Source organism: Cyprinodon variegatus, unplaced genomic scaffold (assembly GCF_000732505.1).
Source record: "Cyprinodon variegatus isolate N-32 unplaced genomic scaffold, C_variegatus-1.0 Scaffold101, whole genome shotgun sequence".
NCBI classification, from domain to species: domain Eukaryota; kingdom Metazoa; phylum Chordata; class Actinopteri; order Cyprinodontiformes; family Cyprinodontidae; genus Cyprinodon; species Cyprinodon variegatus.
This window is the reverse complement of record NW_015150554.1, coordinates 1,088,964-1,108,688: the sequence shown is the minus strand read 5'-3', so window position 1 is coordinate 1,108,688 and position 19,725 is coordinate 1,088,964. Positions and strand designations below refer to the sequence as shown.

General features: G+C 38.2%; 1 protein-coding gene across 3 annotated transcripts in view; it reads right to left on the bottom strand.

Annotated features, from left to right (window-relative positions):
* LOC107084483 (regulating synaptic membrane exocytosis protein 2-like) overlaps positions 1-19,725 on the bottom strand; it is a 46,205-nt gene that overhangs the window by 23,977 nt on the left and 2,503 nt on the right. Inside the window, exons 3-14 of one of the 3 annotated variants that reach the window (XM_015374370.1) lie at positions 16,713-16,745; positions 16,475-16,576; positions 16,025-16,235; positions 15,150-15,295; positions 12,919-13,090; positions 10,467-10,701; positions 10,113-10,394; positions 2,870-2,934; positions 2,494-2,613; positions 2,318-2,417; positions 408-531; positions 231-277 (exon numbers count right to left, since the gene is read on the bottom strand). In XM_015374370.1, the coding sequence (XP_015229856.1) occupies positions 231-277; positions 408-531; positions 2,318-2,417; positions 2,494-2,613; positions 2,870-2,934; positions 10,113-10,394; positions 10,467-10,701; positions 12,919-13,090; positions 15,150-15,295; positions 16,025-16,235; positions 16,475-16,576; positions 16,713-16,745 (1,637 nt within the window). Of the gene's footprint in view, positions 1-230; positions 281-407; positions 532-2,317; positions 2,418-2,493; positions 2,614-2,869; positions 2,935-10,112; positions 10,395-10,466; positions 10,702-12,918; positions 13,091-15,149; positions 15,296-16,024; positions 16,236-16,474; positions 16,577-16,712; positions 16,746-19,725 lie in introns of all 3 variants that reach the window. The other 2 variants (XM_015374369.1, XM_015374368.1) reach the window with 2 other exon arrangements.

Sequence of the window (19,725 nt, the reverse complement as noted above, 5' to 3'; positions counted from 1 at the left end):
CATTCTATCTCTATTCTACCATTTTGCAATATTTGTTAGTTTAACCTCTAACTTTATGCTCTCTCTTCTTTAAAATCATCAGACACATTAACAGTTTTTAAATGAGCAAAAGCCATTATTAGAACCACTAGTGTCAGATTTAAGAACGTTTTAAGAACGGGGAGCTTTAGAAGGTTTTATGTGTTCTGTGATTTTGATCGTATTCATTGTATGCATGGGTAGAAACTTACTGGAGTCCAGGTGAACACTGGAGGCATCAGCTGCTCTTGAAACATCTCTGCTGGAGCAAGAACCAACACATATCTGTGAACATGATGTTCTCATAAAACAGAATTTGAGGTTTGAGATGTTCTCAGAAGAACAATCTGAATATTTACCATGAAGACCTAATGTTGTCTAAGACTCACCGAATCGGTCTGCAAACCACGAGCTCCACCTGCGGTTCTGGTTTGGACTCCATGATGATGTCATAGACCTCATTGAACGTGGCTCCTTGAAGTACCCGACCGTTCCACTCCAGAACCTGATCACCTAAGGACAGAGAGAGTGATGAAACTCAAACCAGAAACAAAATCACAACATACCTTAGAGTTAGGGTTATCATTGCATTAAGTGAAATAGCCAAATCAAATAACACCAATTAATCCAAAAAACATAATGTAAGCTTTTTACAAAATGAAAGTGGAATAAAGGTTGGATGAATGATTCTTTGAAGGAAATAGACACATAGCTTTAAGGTTATTTAAAAAATAAATAAACACAACCATTTCATTCAACCCCCTCTCACCCCTACCCAAAATAAATACTTTGTCTTATTATATTCTGTTGCAATGAAATCTTTCACAGTATATCTCTATCAGCTTTACACATTTTACAAGAAAAAAGCTCTTTATTGACAAGTAGTGCTTCAAATGTATGGAATTTACTTTGCATGTCACACTAAAATGTAAGTGGTGACATATACGGTTCACATGTTTGTCCATTCTTCAATGCCAAATCACTCAGACTAAATTCACATTGGACGAAAATGTCTTTAAAACGTTATTTTCAAACCTAATGTCAGATTTTAAATAGGTTTTGGGACTAGACTTTGACTGGGCCATTTTAGGATTGATCTGAACCATTGCAGTGTATCTCTGGATCTATGGTTAGGCTTTCTTCTAGGATTGTTTGAAACTTCATGTCTTCCAGTTTCCCATCAGCTCTGAGCCTTCTGGCATAAAGTAACCTTAAGCTTGCTGTTGGGACCATCATGTAAATTGTCCACAAACTCAGCTTTTTATGAAAGGTCAGCTTTTTATGAAAGGTGGCTTAAGAGTACAATCCTTGTTAGGGAAAAAAAACAGGCTGGGAGCACAACAAAGGTGGGAGAATGGGCAAAAGAAAAGAACCACACTTATTTATTGTTTTTCTCTATGTGCAAAGTTTGTTCTGTGCAGCTTTGGATCTCTGTAGCTCCTCCAGAGTATCCATGGGCCACCTAGTTGCTCATCTAAATAACGACATCTTTACCTGTCAGTTTAGGTAAACAGATTTATTTTGTTAGGTGACAAAAGATGCCATATCCTCTAAAGTTTTAAGATAATGGATTAAACAGTGTTTTATGAGATAATCAAAGTTTTGGACATTTTGGATGTGCTATAAATGTCTCCAAAGCTTTCTCCCAGGCCTGCTTGCTGTCCTCCCTGGTCCTTGTGATGCTGCTAATCAATGTTCTTAAACAAACCTTTGCAGACAGGTTGTATGGATGCTGAGATTAAATCACACAGGTGACTTCTTTAGGTAATGGGTTGTTATTTAGGGGTATTCAATTAAAGGGGGCTGAACACAAATCCACTTTTGATATTAAAAACACAAATCCTTTAGATTACACTATACAATTCAGTGATCATAAATGTTGGTCTATTAAATCAAATCTCAATAATTAAATTATAATTTGTGGTTGTAAAATGACCAAATATGGATACGATTTCTAACCCTACAGCAGGGTCAGAAATCTTGTTTAGCTTTTCATTACTGATTGAAGTGTTTATAGCCTAATTTCTCAACATTCTGCTCCCAAACTCCTGTATAATTTTCAAAAGATTTTAATAAATATTTCTAGAGTTGTGTTACACTTATATATTTTTGCTCTTGATTTTTATTTTTGTTTCAGGTTGAAAAACAGACAAAAAAATTAGAAAAAGAGTGACAACTGAAGAACTTTTGATGAAGACACTTTAAAATATTTAACTCTTATTAAAACAGTAAGCAGTTAGATGTTGTTTAAAACCTTTTTAGAAGTAAAGCTTCTGCCTTAGTAAGCCTTTATGTGTACCTGGTCTCAGATGTCCAACAGTGTCTGCAAGACTTCCTCTCTTCACTTTGGTTATAAATGCACACAGACGACCGGACTCAGTCATTTTCCCACCAACAACCTGTAAACATGTCGCCCATGAGCAAGGCAGTGAATGTCACGAAGGCGTTAAAAAGGAAGAAGAAACAGTAGCTGACCTTTAGCCCCAGCAGAGCTCCTGTGTCTGCAGGAACCGTCCCGTCCTTCATCCTCTTGTTCAGGACAATTCGACCAATCAGACGCTCCCCATCTTTGGATGGCTGCCACGTGACCGGCTGCTAATAAGTGACAAAGACAAACAATTACTGCTTAGATCAGAAAGGAGGTACTTTATTTGTCTACAATGACAAAACTTTCAAGGGGAAGTTGATCAATCTGGTGGTTTAGGTGGGGAGATATAATGGATGTTATTTAGGATGCATGAAACATCACAGCACTGTGGCTGGTTTTTCATGGTGTCCAAAGGGTTGGGAAAGTAATATTGGATATTGATACTGGCAAAAATGTTCATATCAATGCATTTGTTCAAATTACCATAGACATAGGTGCAGGTTCGCCATGCCAGGTACCATAATCCCACCATTGGCTCTCCATGTCTCCTGGAAAAAAATGTATTGAACACCTTGAGCTCTTTTGTAGAGACAATACCTCGATATTTAACTCAATGAACATTAAAATCAATCATTTAAAATTCAGGAAATCATACTTCAGTTTGTTTTTTTTTTTTTTTTGTATTAAAGTCTGCTATAGCTTTTAAATGCAAGCATAGATCTAAATAATCCAATGTTATATTTAAGCAATAATTTGCACATACCGTCCTGTTTCCTCTTTTTAAATAAGTCTCTCCTCTGATTTGTGGCTTTATAGTCCCTCTGTGTCTGTTTGGTGTCAATTTTTTATTTAGAGTTGTTAAGTAAAACGATGAAAAAGACAATAAGAGAATGACTGCAATAAAAATAGTAGTATTGGGGAAATATGTTAATGTCCATGTTTTAGAATAGGCCACCTAAGATATTCTGCTGCTTTTTCCATGCTTAAAAATTTGTAATCTTCATACTAAGACAAACTATAGACATTTTATGTCAAAGGAAGAAAGATCAACCCCAATAATTACATCATTTAATTTGAAAACTGGACCACTGAGTAACCGCTAATATTTCAACTGCAGCTCTTTGACTGGAGCTTAATGATCCAACAAACCAGGTAGAGCCCTGTGAATATTTCACAATTGTTTTAAAATAAAGAATAGATGTCAAACACAGAAACCAGGAACTCTGCAAAACATTAGTTACCTCTGGAACCAACTACAACAAAACTGGCTGTGCCACCATTGGCAATGCCAAATAAACAAAGGATTAAATGTTATGAGTTCATGATATATAAATTAAGTCAATACAGTTGAGTTAATAACACTGCTTCTGTGAGGAGTTGGATGGACAAAGAAGGTCTATTTCACGAGATACAAGTGAAGCAAGATGCCTGGCTGTGTAACTGCTGGCAGAGAGAGGAGGACTGACTTAGATGGCAGAAAAGGTTTTTTCCTCTGATATAAACTAAATTAAATGCTTGTCAGTCAACATTAACAATATATGCAAAGAAGTGAAGCAGTTAGAGAACAGAATGAAACCATTATGGACGCCATAATGTCAGAAGGACAGCTGCTGATCTGGAAAGACAGGGCAAGTCATTCCCAGCAGATATTAAGAAAGAGATTGGAAAAGCATTCTCTAGAAAGAAAGAAGCTAAACTGAGCAATAATCTAAGCCTGTTTTGTGGTCAGCATGACCAGAAATTTGCACAAACATTTGCCCAGAAATGTAACAAATAAAGCAGAAAAACAGATTCTACTATCCAAGATGGATACTGCAGTAAATCCTGTCTTTTTAACTCATACTGCCAACAAACATCTTTTTAAAGACAGAATTAATGAAAACTCTAATTTAGATGCCCAGATAAAAAAACAGCCTGATTAACCTCAAATTTAACAGAACATTTTGACTTCACTCATAAAAAGCACACAGTCAGTTTTTGCCCACCAAGGATGTGAATCTCTTTTTACTATGGACAACTTCTCTTGCTGTCGGGGTGTCAATAGATTTGCTTTGGTCCTGAAGCCTGTTTGAGCAGGTAGACTATGCTTCGTCCATATCCTCCATAGAAGAAAAACGCGTTTTTAACTGTATAATTTCAGTTAAAACAGTAAAATATTTATAAACTGATCAAATTCATTAACTGACTGGGTTTTCACATAGGAACCCCCTTTTATGGCTCCTCAGTCTCACAGAGCATCACTGTCGTTCACCTGCAGTTGGCTCTTAAATGTTTCTGCCTGACATCATTCAAAGAAGTTGAAATAAGAGTCAATTAAGAGCAATGACAGATTAAAAAAAAAGTAGACTAACAGAGTCTGAAGCCATTAATGGACAAAAAGGCATCTTAGACACATCAGTTCACTTCCACATTTCAAGACCTGCAGTACTCACAGGTATGTTTTGATGCCATGAAAAAAGATGAGGCCTCAGATGCACAAGAAGAGAAGAAGGAAGTGAACCTGCGGCTCCTCAGTCCTCCTCCTCCTCCTCACTGAGTGTGGGATCACAGTTTTCCCAGAGCTCTGCCTGCAGGCTGCAGGGTATTTCATACCTGTCTGTAACAGGATTAACTCAGGCCAAACACAGAGTCCATCTCTCTTCTGGCGACAGCATTGTGGCTCAGTGTTAAACTTCACCTGTTGTCAACCTGCTATTTGCTTTTATATTAGTTCACGGGTTGGTGAGCTAGGAGCAAAATTTTCATACTTCTGCAAACTTTCTTTGACTTTTCACCGAGTTAGGACCAAAAGGGTGTACTGAAATGTTACAGATTTTCCAGGAAACTTCCCCAAAATCCAGCTCAGCGGGATTTCCAGGCTGCCTCACTGATCAGCCTCCTGTATGAATGCACTCTCACACTGAATGATGGACCACCGTTTTTTTTTTCCTCCTCTTGAACTCTTTCTATTCCTGTTTTCTTGCAGTGACTCCTGATAATCCACACTCTTCCCTTGTAATCCAATTGACCAAGAGCATAGATGGTGATTTGCTGACCCAACGGCACCAGAACAGACAGGCTGATATGTTATTATCCAAACAGGACCAGATTACCAGACAGGTTCTTCAGGATCCTTCCAGGCTTTTGGAGAGATTCCAGTCGAGTTTGCTGAAGGTTTATACGTCATGTCCTATAGTCCAGGTGTCTTCAGTAAAACAACGTCGTATAGTCTGAGCTGATCTATCACCTCTGAACTGGATGGGAGGAGCCGGGAGTCACTGGGAGCCAATCAGACTTCATCGTCTCTCATGACTTTGGGCTTTGAGACGTAGACATAGAAGATTACCTGACTGCAGAACGCAGGAACTGGAATACTGCTGACATTCATGATGTCAGAAATCAAAAGAGGTAAGACTGGGTTCTTGGTAGTGAGACATATCTACATAGATGGGCTCTAAAGTACTACAAAGCAACGGAATCATAACAAAACAGCAAACATAAAAAACCCAGCATATTATCACTGGGAAAGCTCTGCAAAGCTGAAAAAACAGTGCAAAAGCATTTATTGAAATTCCAAGTTCCTGGTTTGGTGGTATTACCCACTGTGTGAAACTTTTGGTCAACAACCGTCTAAGCAACAATGATTCTGCACTGTGCAGTAAGGAGGTTAAATTCTCCTTATTAAAGACAACTTCAAGGCAGATGCTATCCACAATTTAAAAAAAATCTGAAATCTGTTTACCAGGTCCTGTTTTAGTTTTATTTACTAATTTAAAGTTACAAAGGTTTGAAAAGGTCCTTAGCATCAGCATTGAGCATCAACTAGCCCTGCCTTTCTCCCCTCCTAATTGTTGATGTGCACTGCGGTTAAGGTGCAAAAAGGCTAGAAAATGTTTCCCCTGCTCACTAGAAAAACAAATTCAGCCTTTTTGTAAGTGTCGGGTCACCCGACAACTGCACTTGTAGAGATGTGGTGTCGTCTAAAAAAAGAGGAAACTATTTTAAAACCACAATTGGCAGCATTCACTCTTGCATCTTTTCTTAAAAAGATTAAGTATTATTAAAACAGTAGAATGTGATTACATTTTTTTTTGCAGGACTAAAGATAATACATATATGTATGCTGAGTCTTTATATTAATTGATAATGATAAAAGAGAAACATAGAAACAACCTCAAAAATAAAAGAAATTATAAAATAATATTTGATCTTTAAAGAACCAGTCACTGAGAGACCAACCTCTTCATTATATAATCAAGTGGAGGGATTTGGTGGGACTCCAGGAAAAAAAAAAAACTAAACATAAAATTGAATGGCCAATCCCTCATGTCATAGGACTACACTAAGCCTGAAATAAGTCCTCTAATGTAGAACCCCACAAAAGAAAAAACAGAACCAAAACATGAAGCAGTTGGAGGGAAGAAAAAAGCGAGTCTCTCTGGAACCCTCTGTTGTGAGGTTAAGGAAGTGCAGGTGAAGCTGGTTGGAGGTGAAGCCAGATTCAGCTGTAAGAAGATTATCACACTGAGCTCATTTAAGTCAGAGGCGCAGGGAACACATACAGTGTCTCCTGCTCAACTCTCCCTCCTTCCTGTATTGTTTCTAAGTTTAAAGCCTGAAAACTCATGATATCAGACTGAAAGCCAGAAGTTCCAGGAATACAGCAAAAGGCTTCACAGTTCCACTAGAGGGCAGAAGAACATTTCTATTTCATTCAGTCTCTTCTATAACAAAAATAAAACATGCATATAACTAATGTGTTCTATGTTAATTTAATCACAGCTGACAATTTACTCTATCATTTTTCAGAACATTTAAATAAAATTTAGTTTTTTTTTTATTATTAAATACTAAATATCGTCTTTTAGTGTAGTCATTCCTGTCAGCTGTCTACATTAGTAAATCAATAAAGCAAAAATCTGCATATTTCAACAAAATATTAAAGGAGCTTAAAGTGAAGCTTAAAACATGACTTTGGGTTTATTAGGTGAGGGTTCACTAAATGAATCCCCATCCAATTGATTTTGCAGGTTTACTTCCCGTTTGTGTCACATGGGTTTAATCCATATGGTTTCCAGTAACAGTCCCTCTGGTTAAATTCATTCCCACCTTTAACAGCTCCACATTTGTCACACAGAAACCACAAAGCTAGCATATCAATAAACATTTGAGACTGATCTGTGTGCCTAAAAATCTAAAAATGCAAAATAAATGTAAGGTTTTATTGGTTTGACTGGGTCATTTTCATACAAGAGTATACTGGAATCTAAATGGTTCCACTGCGGCTCAAGAGATGGCCGTTCTGCTGGAAGCTAAAGGTCTGCCCCAGTCTCAAAGAATGCAGCCTCTAAAACGGTTGTGATCACATAGTGTTGAGCTGGTTAACATTGACCATAATTTCTATTCCTGTTAAAAATGATATCCCCTCCCAGCAATGATGCTGCCACCACCATGTTTTACCAGTCAGTTTTAAACAGGTCAGGTTTAATTTAGATTCTATCTGAAATGAAACCTCACATTTATGTATCCCTTACAGGGCTTATAGCAAAGTTTAAATGGGATTTCTTTTGCCTTGATTTTAACATGTCTTTTCTTTGTTCCACTTTCAGGTGGTCGGTTTAGGTGTCTGGCCCTGTCTTGGTTTTCATGATGTTTCTGTTCTCTAATGCTTTCTAACAAGGCGTTGGAGCTTCCAAGAACAGCTGTACTACTCTGTTTACTTATTTAAGTGACTTCTGAAGGTAGTTGATTCCACTGCATAAAGTATTTTATCTCTATGTTAAAAATTAAAAACAATATCAAGATTTTTAACTGTGTGTTTGGAGAATTATGGGTTAAAATAAGATTGTTGTTCATTCAATAAAGTTACTTATAATGAGTAGAGTAAGCAAAACTGTGATACTTTATAATAACAATAATAACACATATGGTGCTGTAGAACTACTTCTACTAGAACCTCTTAAGGCTGAGTTAAAATAATCTTCCTTAAAAAAAAGAGCTTTTTTGCTAAACTCTGAGCTGAAAAGGGATATTTTAAGTAAGAGGGAAATGACAGTTTCAGAGTAATAAATACTTGAAGTGAAAGTTAAGTCCATATTTTTCACCATATTATTTCTGATCTGGTCGTCTATGCTGTCCTGATCCAGTTTAGAAAAAGCTGGAACAGGAATAAAATGTGTGACAATGAATAAATAACAATAATAATAATTAATCTATTGATCTCACATTGAATAAATTTACCTCTGCATTTAACCCATCCCCTTGGGGAGCAGTGTCGGGTTAAGGGTCTTGCTCAGAGAGCCAGAGTGCCAGTCTGTGGGAGTGGGGCTCGAACTCAGAGCCTCATATTTCCTGCCCCCCTTTCAAATTAAAACCACTAGTGCCAAATAAATAAAATCTTTAAAAAGGAATTATCCTCTTGTGGACCTTTAAGCAGATAACTATTACTTTATATAGCTGTGAATTCAGACCCATTTAAAAGAGTAATGTTTAATCCTTTTACAGATGGAGCAAATGTTACCTGTGTCTTGGTGAATTCTCTTCAATTTAAGAACTCAGAAATAATTCCTGTGTACGACCCACCTACCTCTGACTGAAACAAATGTAATAAGATTTCCAGCCAGGACAGGCTTCCACAGCTTCTGGACTAATTCTGTGGCACAACTGTTGCAATATCATGATAATATATAAGCTAAACCTACAACAAACATCAGCCACTTGTGTGAAATGACTTAAGTAAAGGAGATTAAATTGATCAGTTTTCTTACTGGTTTACCATCAGGCTTTAACCTGTTGTTAACAATTTTAACTTATTGTTATTTCTTTAAGAAAAAACAAATCAACAGCATTCAGACTACATTTTTGAGATATTATTACTCTACAAAAAGTCTTTAGGTATCAGATCATTACAGACTCAAAGATTTTAGTGTCAGCAATGGACTGTCAGTCCGTACCGCACCTTTCATCCACAGACTGCCGAGTGGAAAAAGATTTTAGCTAACTTAGAGATTAGCAAAGTAAATGTAGTTTGCATTGTGAATAGTGAACAGTCGTGTCTTTGTGTGTTCCCAAGAGAACTTGGGCTTAACTTTACTCTAAAAGGCTGCTGAAATCTCCCAAATCCAGACTGATTTTAGCAACGTTGCTGTAATAAGTTCAGCTTAACTTCCATCTGCTGAAGTTTTACTCACTGGCTCTTTGTGTCTAACGCCAAAATAAAAAGCTGGTACATGTTGCAGCAAAAAATGTAGTTTTATTTTAAACAATCTATTTTTCTTCTGTGGTTTACTTGTGTAACATTTCATTGTTATTTGTTTTTTTCTGACTGGCGAGTAACTAGCATAAAATTCAAGGTAAAACAGGTTACTTAGTCCACCTCTTAAAAACAAATTAGTCCACTAATATTTTTTCTCTAAGGTTCTGTCACTGATTTGACTCATTCTCCATCTTAACTCGATGTCACCAATGATAAGAAGATGCTCATCCTCACATGCCTTAAGTGTCTGACACAGTCCTGTCTTCTGACTAGATTGCCAAATAATTATTTGACCACTTGGAGGTATTCGTAGACTCTGAATAGAGCATTAAACTCTCAGCCCAAGATGATCAGGTTGGAGTTAATGTAGAAAGATAGACCTGATGATGCAGCAAAAAGTAACCTGGATGTTTCATTAAAGATACGTAAATGCATCAGCGACTCAAGGTTTGTCTGACACTAAATGTCTGTTCCAGAAAATGTAGCACTTACTGTCAGGCTCGTCACAGCTGGTGTATTCAGGTGTGGTCAGCAGCTCCTCCTCTGAACTGCTGAAGCTACCAATAACATGCATTTTTCCCATCATCCTCCCTCTCTGCGCCATGCTCTCGTTCGCGGGTTTCCTCTTAAGGGCAGAGCTTGGGTCCAGGAGCTGCTGTGGCAGAGGGCTGCGGCGTGGAGACGTAGGGCTGAGGTGATTAGACGCCCTGTCAACCGAGAATGACCTCTGACTTCCAGACCCCATAATTCCCTGAGGTCGATTCTGGCGGACAGCTGAGGAGCAAAAAAAAAAATGGTCAGGGCAAAGTGCGACACCACCAATAGGGGAATCTGATGACTGGTTACCTGAGTGTCTCAAGTTAAGGTGTTCAGGTTCTGCAGCGGCCAGGGAGACGTCGCTGTGCCGACGCTGGTGGCGGACCCTGCCCACCTGAGCCAGCATTCTCATGGTCTCCTCGCTCGGCTGTGGCTTCACCGGGTAACGAGCCAGATTGGGGTCACTTCGGTAGCGTGCTTGAAACTCCTCCTCTTGCCGACGTCGAAGTTCACGGTCCACAAGAACCGGGTCCAAGGGATGGTCCTGATCAAGAAAAGAGAAAAGGTCAAGAATCAAGCTCTGCAAAAATACAGTTCAGTTACCTTCCTATTTAGCATCATAACAAGTCATCCAGTTTTAGCATTTAATGACATTCGAACTAGTGCATAGTTTGATTACATATTTTGCATAGATTAGGCCTAAAGACATTTTGAAAAACGGTAAAACCTTTTATATGTTTATGGAAACTTTATCTTCTGAATATACATCAGCATGGAGTTATACTTCCGCTTAATAATACCAACAAATCCTGGCAAAAAATATGGAATAACTCAATCTGAAGGATTTTAAGAATAATAATGAATAAAAATGTCCCATTTGTTTTTATCTTTTTATTTTATTTCTTGTTTCTTATTGACTTTCCAAGGATTACATATGTAAAGCAGCCTCCGGACTAATTCTGGCTGCGAACTTTATACTAAATACATTAATAACATTTCTTTATATCAATAATCTGAGGGAAAGTGAAAAAGGCTTCAAACTGCAAAGCTGATCCTTTCTGACATAATTCTTCTATTATTTATGAAAAGGTTTGGGTTGCTAACTGGTGGAGAATATTTTTTTTTATAATAGAGGAATTAATCTATCATTACTATAATTCACCTATAATCATCTATAATTAACATCTTCACCTATCTATAACATCTATAATTACTGTTTTTCAAGGCTGCATTTAAAAAAAATTATATTGTCTAGAGCTGTTTTAAATTAAATTTCAAAATAAATCTGTCTCTCCAAGTCTCTAAGGAATTAATCCTGGAATAAATTTAGCTGGGTAAGGTACAAGCTAGTAACAATGGTAAGGTTTTTATTTCCTGATTTAAAATTTATTTGCGTCTAAAATAAAAAAAAACACTTTATTCTAACACTTTACTGTGTTTTTTTCAACAAAGCCTTCAGTTCTGAAGTAGTGTGGTTATAACTCAAGTTTTAAGCTTTAAAATGTTTCTAGCATCCAGACATAAGGTCTGGATGCTAGAAAATAAGTCAACTATAAAAGCACTAAGAGAGCGCATACATCCGCCAAGTAGCTACTTACTGAGACTCCCATCTTAAGATAAAACCTGTATTCACAAAATCTTTCAAAAAATTCCTGAATGCAGATGGTGATCTAGATCAATAAGGTCAAAAGTAAGGTAACAGTCAGATAAAAGTGACATTTTTTTTTACAAGTGTTGAAAGCAATATGTTAATTAATCTTATAATTATGATGCAAATAGAATTTTTAATAGAAAGACTGCAAATATTACATCTGGGAACAGTTATATAATGTTTCTTACTCCTAGCTATTAGGGAAGTGTAGTAAAGATCTAAATTATCAATGCTCCTGGTAGATTCATAGTTGTAATTAGTTTAGTCAGTTCACCATTATGTTTCTTTAGACTCAAAGTGATGTCATCTGAGGGTGCCCAGTTTGGGTCTAAATTAGGGTGATGGTAAAGAGGCTTTCAGACCTTATAGCCTTGGAACTCATTTACAATCTTTGGAGTCATTTAAAAAGCCGATTAGCAATAATAATGATTGCTTTACTGTACTGCCATTAGAGGTACCGTGGAATTTGTGACCTACAGAGTTGATGCATATGAGTTATTTAAAATGATTCTTCAGGCCAATATACAGCTCTTCTGACACAATCAATGCTACAATCGGGGCTCTTCTGTTGAAAAACTGGCTATGTAAGTTGGGTGAAGTTGCACCATCGTTGGTCAGGTCCTGTGAACTGGAAGAACGCCTCGTCCAACCAAGCGGCTCTGCACTAACGCTGTGCCCCTGGTCCTCTGCGCCATGTGGCATGGTCTGGCCTAGCCCAGCCGTGCTCTCCAGAGAGCAACAGCGTTTTCTCATGCCCTGCTGAACCTAGATGCCTAGCGCTGTCCCCAATCAAAAGCTGGCCGGCTGACTGTTGACTTTTGCTACAGTACTGTGGCAATTGTGGCCACTAAGGGCGCTAGACCTGTAACTTTCACGCCTAGCGCCCCTAGTGCGCAAAAGTTACATGGTGTGCCTTTAAAAATCCTGTAATTGATTTTTGAAAAGGACATGAATAAGTTTTACATTTTTAAATTTACCTGTTTCATTTCAGAAAGAAATTTAAAAAAAATAACATTACATCTAAATCTATTAAAGGTATGAATAATTTTGGGCTTTACTATATAAAGAAGAAGACACAAATTGGGGAGTATTCAAATTTGACCGACTCACCTGTGAGTGCCAGCGGCCTCGCCTGTCTTTGATTGGTCGCCTCTGGACGCGTAGCTCCTCCTCGCCATTGCCATGGTAGCTGTGCAGCGAGCGGGTGCGGCGATCCAGACCATGGTCAGAAGGCGAGCGAGGCATCCTGCCGCCACCATCGTAATACGAGGGGCTCCGCCTCCTGTCGGGCACACAGCGTTAGCGAAACAGTAGTTCATACACATTTGGGATCACTGAAGCCATGATGGTAGGCAGTTTTAATGTGTTTGGGATCACTGTCCTTCTACTGCTTGCTTGTCATTATAATGACAATAACATTAACAACACTTGTTAGCTATTGTCTCATCTGGATGTTGCTTCTTCAGAAGACTTTTATCGTCTCCATTTGGGCAGCTGCAAATTTCATTTTAGATTTAAGATGATGTTGTTGTCCTCCCTCCACATGACAAAGGCCCTCATGTTCCAGGAGTTATGATGAGCTTGGTGGTTCTTGGGTTGCTTTCTTTTTAGATAATTTGGACACTTTAGGTTAGATGATCAAAGACTTGGATATAAACAGGACAAAATCCAGAAAACACATTAAAACTGATTTTGAAAGGCTAACATTAGGCTTCTTAACATCCTGATGTTTCCCTTGCTAAAACCAATGAAAAAAGCTTTACTAGTCCAAGCCAGTAAACCAATCACAGAAAAACCTGCATAGATGTTTATTTTGTCATATTTATCTAGACCTGTGAAGGATTTTCTATGGTAATATCCATAGATTTAAAACTGAGTCCTTTGTCAATGTTGTTACAACTTTAAACAATTTTCAAATGTAGAGAAATAGAGAAATTAATTAATCCTATATTTCTGCATTTCAAAATTTGCAACCCACTTAATTTGGTCCACAATAAAACTCAGGTAGCTTTTTAAGGTACCTGACCAGTGTCAAAGGTAAACGGGCCCCAGTGAGACAAAAACTCAAACTTACATCCACGTTTATGTCACCACTTAGGAGTTATTTTACTTTTTGATTTTATATTAAACTGTTCGACATTTAAAATACAATTCCATCAATAGAACCAAATTTACTACCACATCCAGAATCTCATTAACTCTCTAACTACAAATTAAAGTACTGCAGTAACAAATCAGTTATAACTGAATGTCTGAGAGGCGTACTTACATGCGGTTAGCGTGTCCTGTCAGTCTGCACTAACACACCTGTCATGCAGATGCAGGAAGACGCAATGACATGCTTATTTCAGCCAATTAAAACAGTTTGTGCCAAAGCTTGAGTTTGAAACATGGGTTTGGTCAGAGGTGTAAAAAAAGAGCTTTCTGTTTTTTCTGAGTGCGGACTGAGCCTCATGTGCCGGTTAAACACACGACACATTGACACACATTAACACACACTCAGCAGGTTTATAACTGACAGCTGGAGTACAAACTGATGCTCCGCCCCAAGCCGTGTCATGACACGCCCCTCCTCAGCGCCCTCTATCTCACTCTAACCTGACGATATTACATCACCAGTACTAGCTCCTGTTAGCCTGTGTGTGTTAGCCTGCTGTATTTAGCAGTGGAAATAATCCCCAGTGAGCTGCGGGATTATTATTCAGCTAATCTGATTAGCATGTGTGTTTGAGTCCTTGTTTGGGGGCTGTGCATGTTTGATGGGCGGGTGGAGGGGGGCGGGCTTTGGAAAGCAGGTACAGTCTGTGTGTGGGAGAGGGGGGCTGGTAGTAAATGATGTGATCTAATTATGACAGAGTCAGATGTCAAAGGATGAGTCTGTATTTAACTGACTCAGCAGAAATAACCTGCAGACCAAATTGGGGGTTAAGTGGTCATCTTTGTAGATTTTTTAGTAAGCAAAAAAAATGTTAATAATTGTTTGTAAATATTTCATTTCCACTTTTCTGACTTGTTACTGCAGCTTTATCGTGACATATACGTTTTTTTCGTTTCCATTTTAAATTTTAAACTCTTTAAAAATTAAATAGATCCTTGAAAGCTGTTACTTTTAGATTTTTAGCCACAGAGATGTTTATTCGTTAAATACATTTGTGGTCAATGTTTTTTAGTGGTGCTGCCCAGATTTAACCATTTCAAAAGGTGAAACTGTATTGGTCTTTCGTAACAGTCTCTTAGCACCAGAACCGGAATCATTTTAAGGGCAATCATTTGTGATTCTCAATCAGAAATAAAATCTTGCCTGTAGATGAGAGCTCTTTAAAGTTCTGCATTACACTTACTGATCTGTAGCTCCGTTACTCAGGGGCCCCATGGGCCCCGGCGCTCCCTGTATTGGTGCGTGTGGAGGGGACGCATTCGGGTAAAACTCTCCAGACCGGGTTAGGATCTCCTGCTGCTTCCTGCACACGTTGCACACCCACATTACCTAAAAGACAAGGCCAACACACAGACACACAAGTTTAGTTTGCATTTCAAAAAACAATGTAAGATTTTAGGTGATAGATCTGTGTTTTGAAAACCTAACTGATGGGCCCCCCTTTGGTTTAAAAGAAGATTTTTGTGCCTTCACAAACCCCCCCATCCTCCAATGAGCCTTTCCATCACCTAATTGCAGTAAATTATGTAATGCAGCAAACTGCAATCACCTTTGAATCATAAAATTACCTTTAAAATGTAATCATTATTAGCTTAAATCAACATTACAATCGATACATTTAATCATTGTACAGAATGGACCGTAAACTTTCAAAGAATCTTTTTGAAAAAATCTGTACACATGAACACCATGTGGAGGGGTGAGGAGGCTAGAATGATGTAATTCTGACCNTGAACATCATGCTAATAATATATATATATTATATATGTTTTGAAGACTTTAATAGATGAAGGAAACCATCACAAAAATTTATATTCTATATTTCCTACCTTAAACCCCTTTAACATTGATTTGTACAAGTCTGACATACAATTAAAACCAAAGGTTTACATACACCAGAACGAAACATACACATATTTTCTGCCATTTAGAAAATAGAATAATTGTGTTAATCTTAAAAGACCTAAGATAGGAAAGGTTCATTTAGATTTAATGTCTGACAGAGAAAAAAAAAATGTATGACTTTATATGTAGTGTATGTAATCCATTCTGACTGACCTTATTGGCTCGTAGAGGGACACGCCCACCACAGCGAGCGCAGAAACGACTTTGACAGTAGCAGCAGGCTCTGCCGCAGCCGTCAGCAAACTTTGTTTTGTGACAGATGCCACAGGTGGGAGACTCCGCCCTCGCCGTTTGAGCTGCAGGAGGCTCCTCCCCCAGCTTCTTGACCTGGTCTTTATACATTTCAAACTGTTGATGTAACTTCCTGTAAATCACAAGAGGAGTCAGACAGTGATGTCATGCAGTTACTTCTTTAATCTTCACCTTGATCTGAGTAACTGCTATACAGCTTTTTCCCACCGTTCTGTTGTTATATTCCATTAGCTATAATATTTCATGGATGGAGACTTTTTCTGCACTGCATTATTTAAAAATGGTGGTATGTTTTCACTGCATTGACTGCTCTAGAGCCTGCGATCAGTTCACCTTCTCGGTTTTACTCACGTCTGCGACCCGTTGTCAGTGGGACTTTTAACCTGCAGAACTTCGGACACATTGGCTGCAACATTATTGACCAACTGACTGAACCCTGAGAAGGGATTCCACCTGTCCGGGTAACACAGACAATCAGCCGACAGGAAGAATCATTGCCGAGGGATTTGAGTTGTCAGGTTGGGAAACTGAAAGGAGGTTTGGCCAGGACAGGGTTTTTAAAGAGTGTATCGGACTCTGAGGTACTTACGAAGCTGGGGGAGGTTTTACTTCCTCCTCATCCCTGAAGACACAAAGGCCATGATGAGGATGATGATGATGAAACAGAATAGAAACAATGTCAGAAAAGAAAATAACCGAAACTGAGGCAAGAACTAAACAGAAACATGGAGACAAAAAAAAATGGACTCTACGTGGATCTGTATAAAATAGGATGTTGAAGATCATTAATGATGGTAATGAAAATATTTACCTTTCGACACTGGCCTGTTTCTTTTTGGGTTATTAAAAACCTCTATAGGTTATTAGTGGTTTGTAATTTATATCAATAGCCACTGATTTTGGAGCTATTGGTCTAAATCGGGGCTGAAACAATTAATCAGATAATTCATGATTAATCAATCATTGAAATAGTTATTAAAAAATTAGACACACTTTGCATTAAGGAAGGAAAAAAATCACTGTAAATATTTTATATCTAGTTTTAGCTTTACCTGTTTCGAATTCTCCAAAATCTCCTTCTAAGGACGTTGATGACGTTTTGCCGCCTTTTACTCTGTGTTCTCTATGATTTCCTGTTCTCTAGAAAGCAAAACTGGCCCAATTCGGTTGCGCTTAACTTGGGTTATTTCTTCCCCTCTGGCCCAGAGGTTTCAGGGTTTATTTCTATAGCACCAGTGCACAACATGTCATCCCAAGGCACTGTACAAAGTCAGGTCAGTCAAAGGATACAGACAGGTTGGTTGAAATCAAACTCATTGCATTGATTCATTAACTTTAAAAGATTTGCTCCTCCTGGATTAGGATGCAGCAACAACGGACATTCGCTTGCATCATGTCATTGAATCTGCAGCAAACCCTCAAAACGAGCATGCATACAGCAACAGTAGAAAGGAAAAACTGTCTTTTAACAGCAAGAAACCTCCAGCAGAACCAGGCTCAATGTGAGCAGCCTTCTGCAGAGGCCAACTGTGGTTCAAGGAGAGAGAAGCAGACATACAAGAGGAACAAAGAAGCTGTTAGAAAAGGTACCGTATTTTCCGGACTAAAAGGCACTATTTTTTTTCCCATGCTTTGAACCATGTGGCTTATAAGAAGGTGTGGCTTTTCTATGGATTTTTCCTAACTGCCAGAGGGGGGAGTCAAACTTGACAATGAAAAAATAAGGGGCTAATTTTCATTTCTCATAAAAACATGCTAGCAGCAGGCATGACGGAGAACAAATGTCCTGAATTCACACATTTTGCCATTTATTTACCTCACTAAAGCTTCTGAGCCAATAAAGAGACTGAGCTCAACTCCTCCAGAGCTGAAATAAAGAGCTGACAAAGCCCCATCTTTCAGTAGAAGCTCTTACTGCTGCGAGGCAACAAGCTAACGGGAGCTAGCATTCTTCTTTGTCGCTACTCCAGGGGCTATATGTAGAGCTCCCCCTACAGGTTTGGTGAGAGACAGTTCAGTAGATATCAGCGGCTTCTGATTATTTTTTACTAGCACGGTGCGGCTTATATATGTCCGTTACCAGTTTCTAAAAATAATTTAGTGGTCATGACTTATAGTGAGGTGCGCACTATAGTCCAGAAAATACGGTAACTTAACTAGCTCCATAGGTGGCTCTGTCCATAGGACAACTGTTAAGCAGACAAGGGATCAAACAGACAAGATTAAACAGACAAAGAATCTGTGATGACGTTTCAGATGTCATCAAGATGGACTGGTAGCCAAAGAGCAGCTCTAAGTGATCGGAGACAGTCTTTGGAATACAATCCAGCCATAATTCTCAACTAAGTGAAGTGAGGTCCCCAGTTCATCAGACTGCAATGCTTTCCACAGAACTTTGAGAGATTCTTAGATGAAATTTATATTTTCAAATGGTCAATGGTAAATAGCTAAAGGCAAATAGGAAAATAAGTTGTCAGTTAATCTAAGTGAACTATTCCTCACATTAACACAGACTCTTTAGGTCTTTCTCTAATTTCATTCACTCACTTGTTAAGTTCCTGCATTTCAGCAACTCTTAAAAAAAAAAAAAAAAAACGCAAAAATAACCAAACTGAACTATTCTAATACACAAAAAAAATCAATGAAGACAGACACACTGATGATGTGATCATTGGGGTCTAGGGGGGAACCACAGACTCATCCATTCAGATTTCTTGAAACCTTCAATTGAGCGACAAACTAGCCACCATGTTGTTCATATTTATTAGTTTCCAGGGATGATTTTGATTGAGCTTCAACAAACATCAAGAAGTCCAAACAGGAGACTGTTAGACTTTAGAGACATCTGGTGGCAAATGATGGTAATAGCAGCATGATGGATGAACATATGAAGTTGTTCTCTTGTGTAATCATTTAGTAATATGAACCCCCACTCTGATGTTATTGTTTGCTTATCTCTGTTTTCTTTTCACTTCACAATCTATTAAATCTAAGCTGCTTTGTGTTAGTTAAAAAATAGAACTAAGCTATTCATTTATAACTAATCCTTTCTGTACATGATTCTGAGGATAAAACCAAATAAATTACATTTTGAAAGAAACTCTTTACTTTTTTGCAAAGATCTCAAAAGCTCAAAGCCCTTTGATTCATATCAAACCACAACCACTGATCCACCAACACTACAGCTAATCAGATAACTGGATTTAGTCCTGCAGTCCAATTAAAACCAACAGAAACAGAAGGGCTGTGGGTGACAAGTGTGCCGCCGACAAAATCGCAGGTTTTGTGCTTCAAGACAACACCCGAGATCAGAAATGCATAAGAACCAAACCACAACTGATTGTTAAGACCATGTGTTAGGCATAAACGCGTGACCTCAATCCTTATCCTATGCAAAGGATCACACCCCCTAGGTTAAGTTGAGTTTTTTTCTGAATTAATTTGTTAAATATGCACTGACAACAGTTTTTATTATTAGTTTCCTTACTTTTGCTCGACCTTTAGAACTCAGACTGGTTAACAGTGTCCTTTCTAAATTTCAGCTGCACCTACATTCAAAACCACTCATCCTGTGCAAGTGCAACAACAGAAACCAGTGTTTC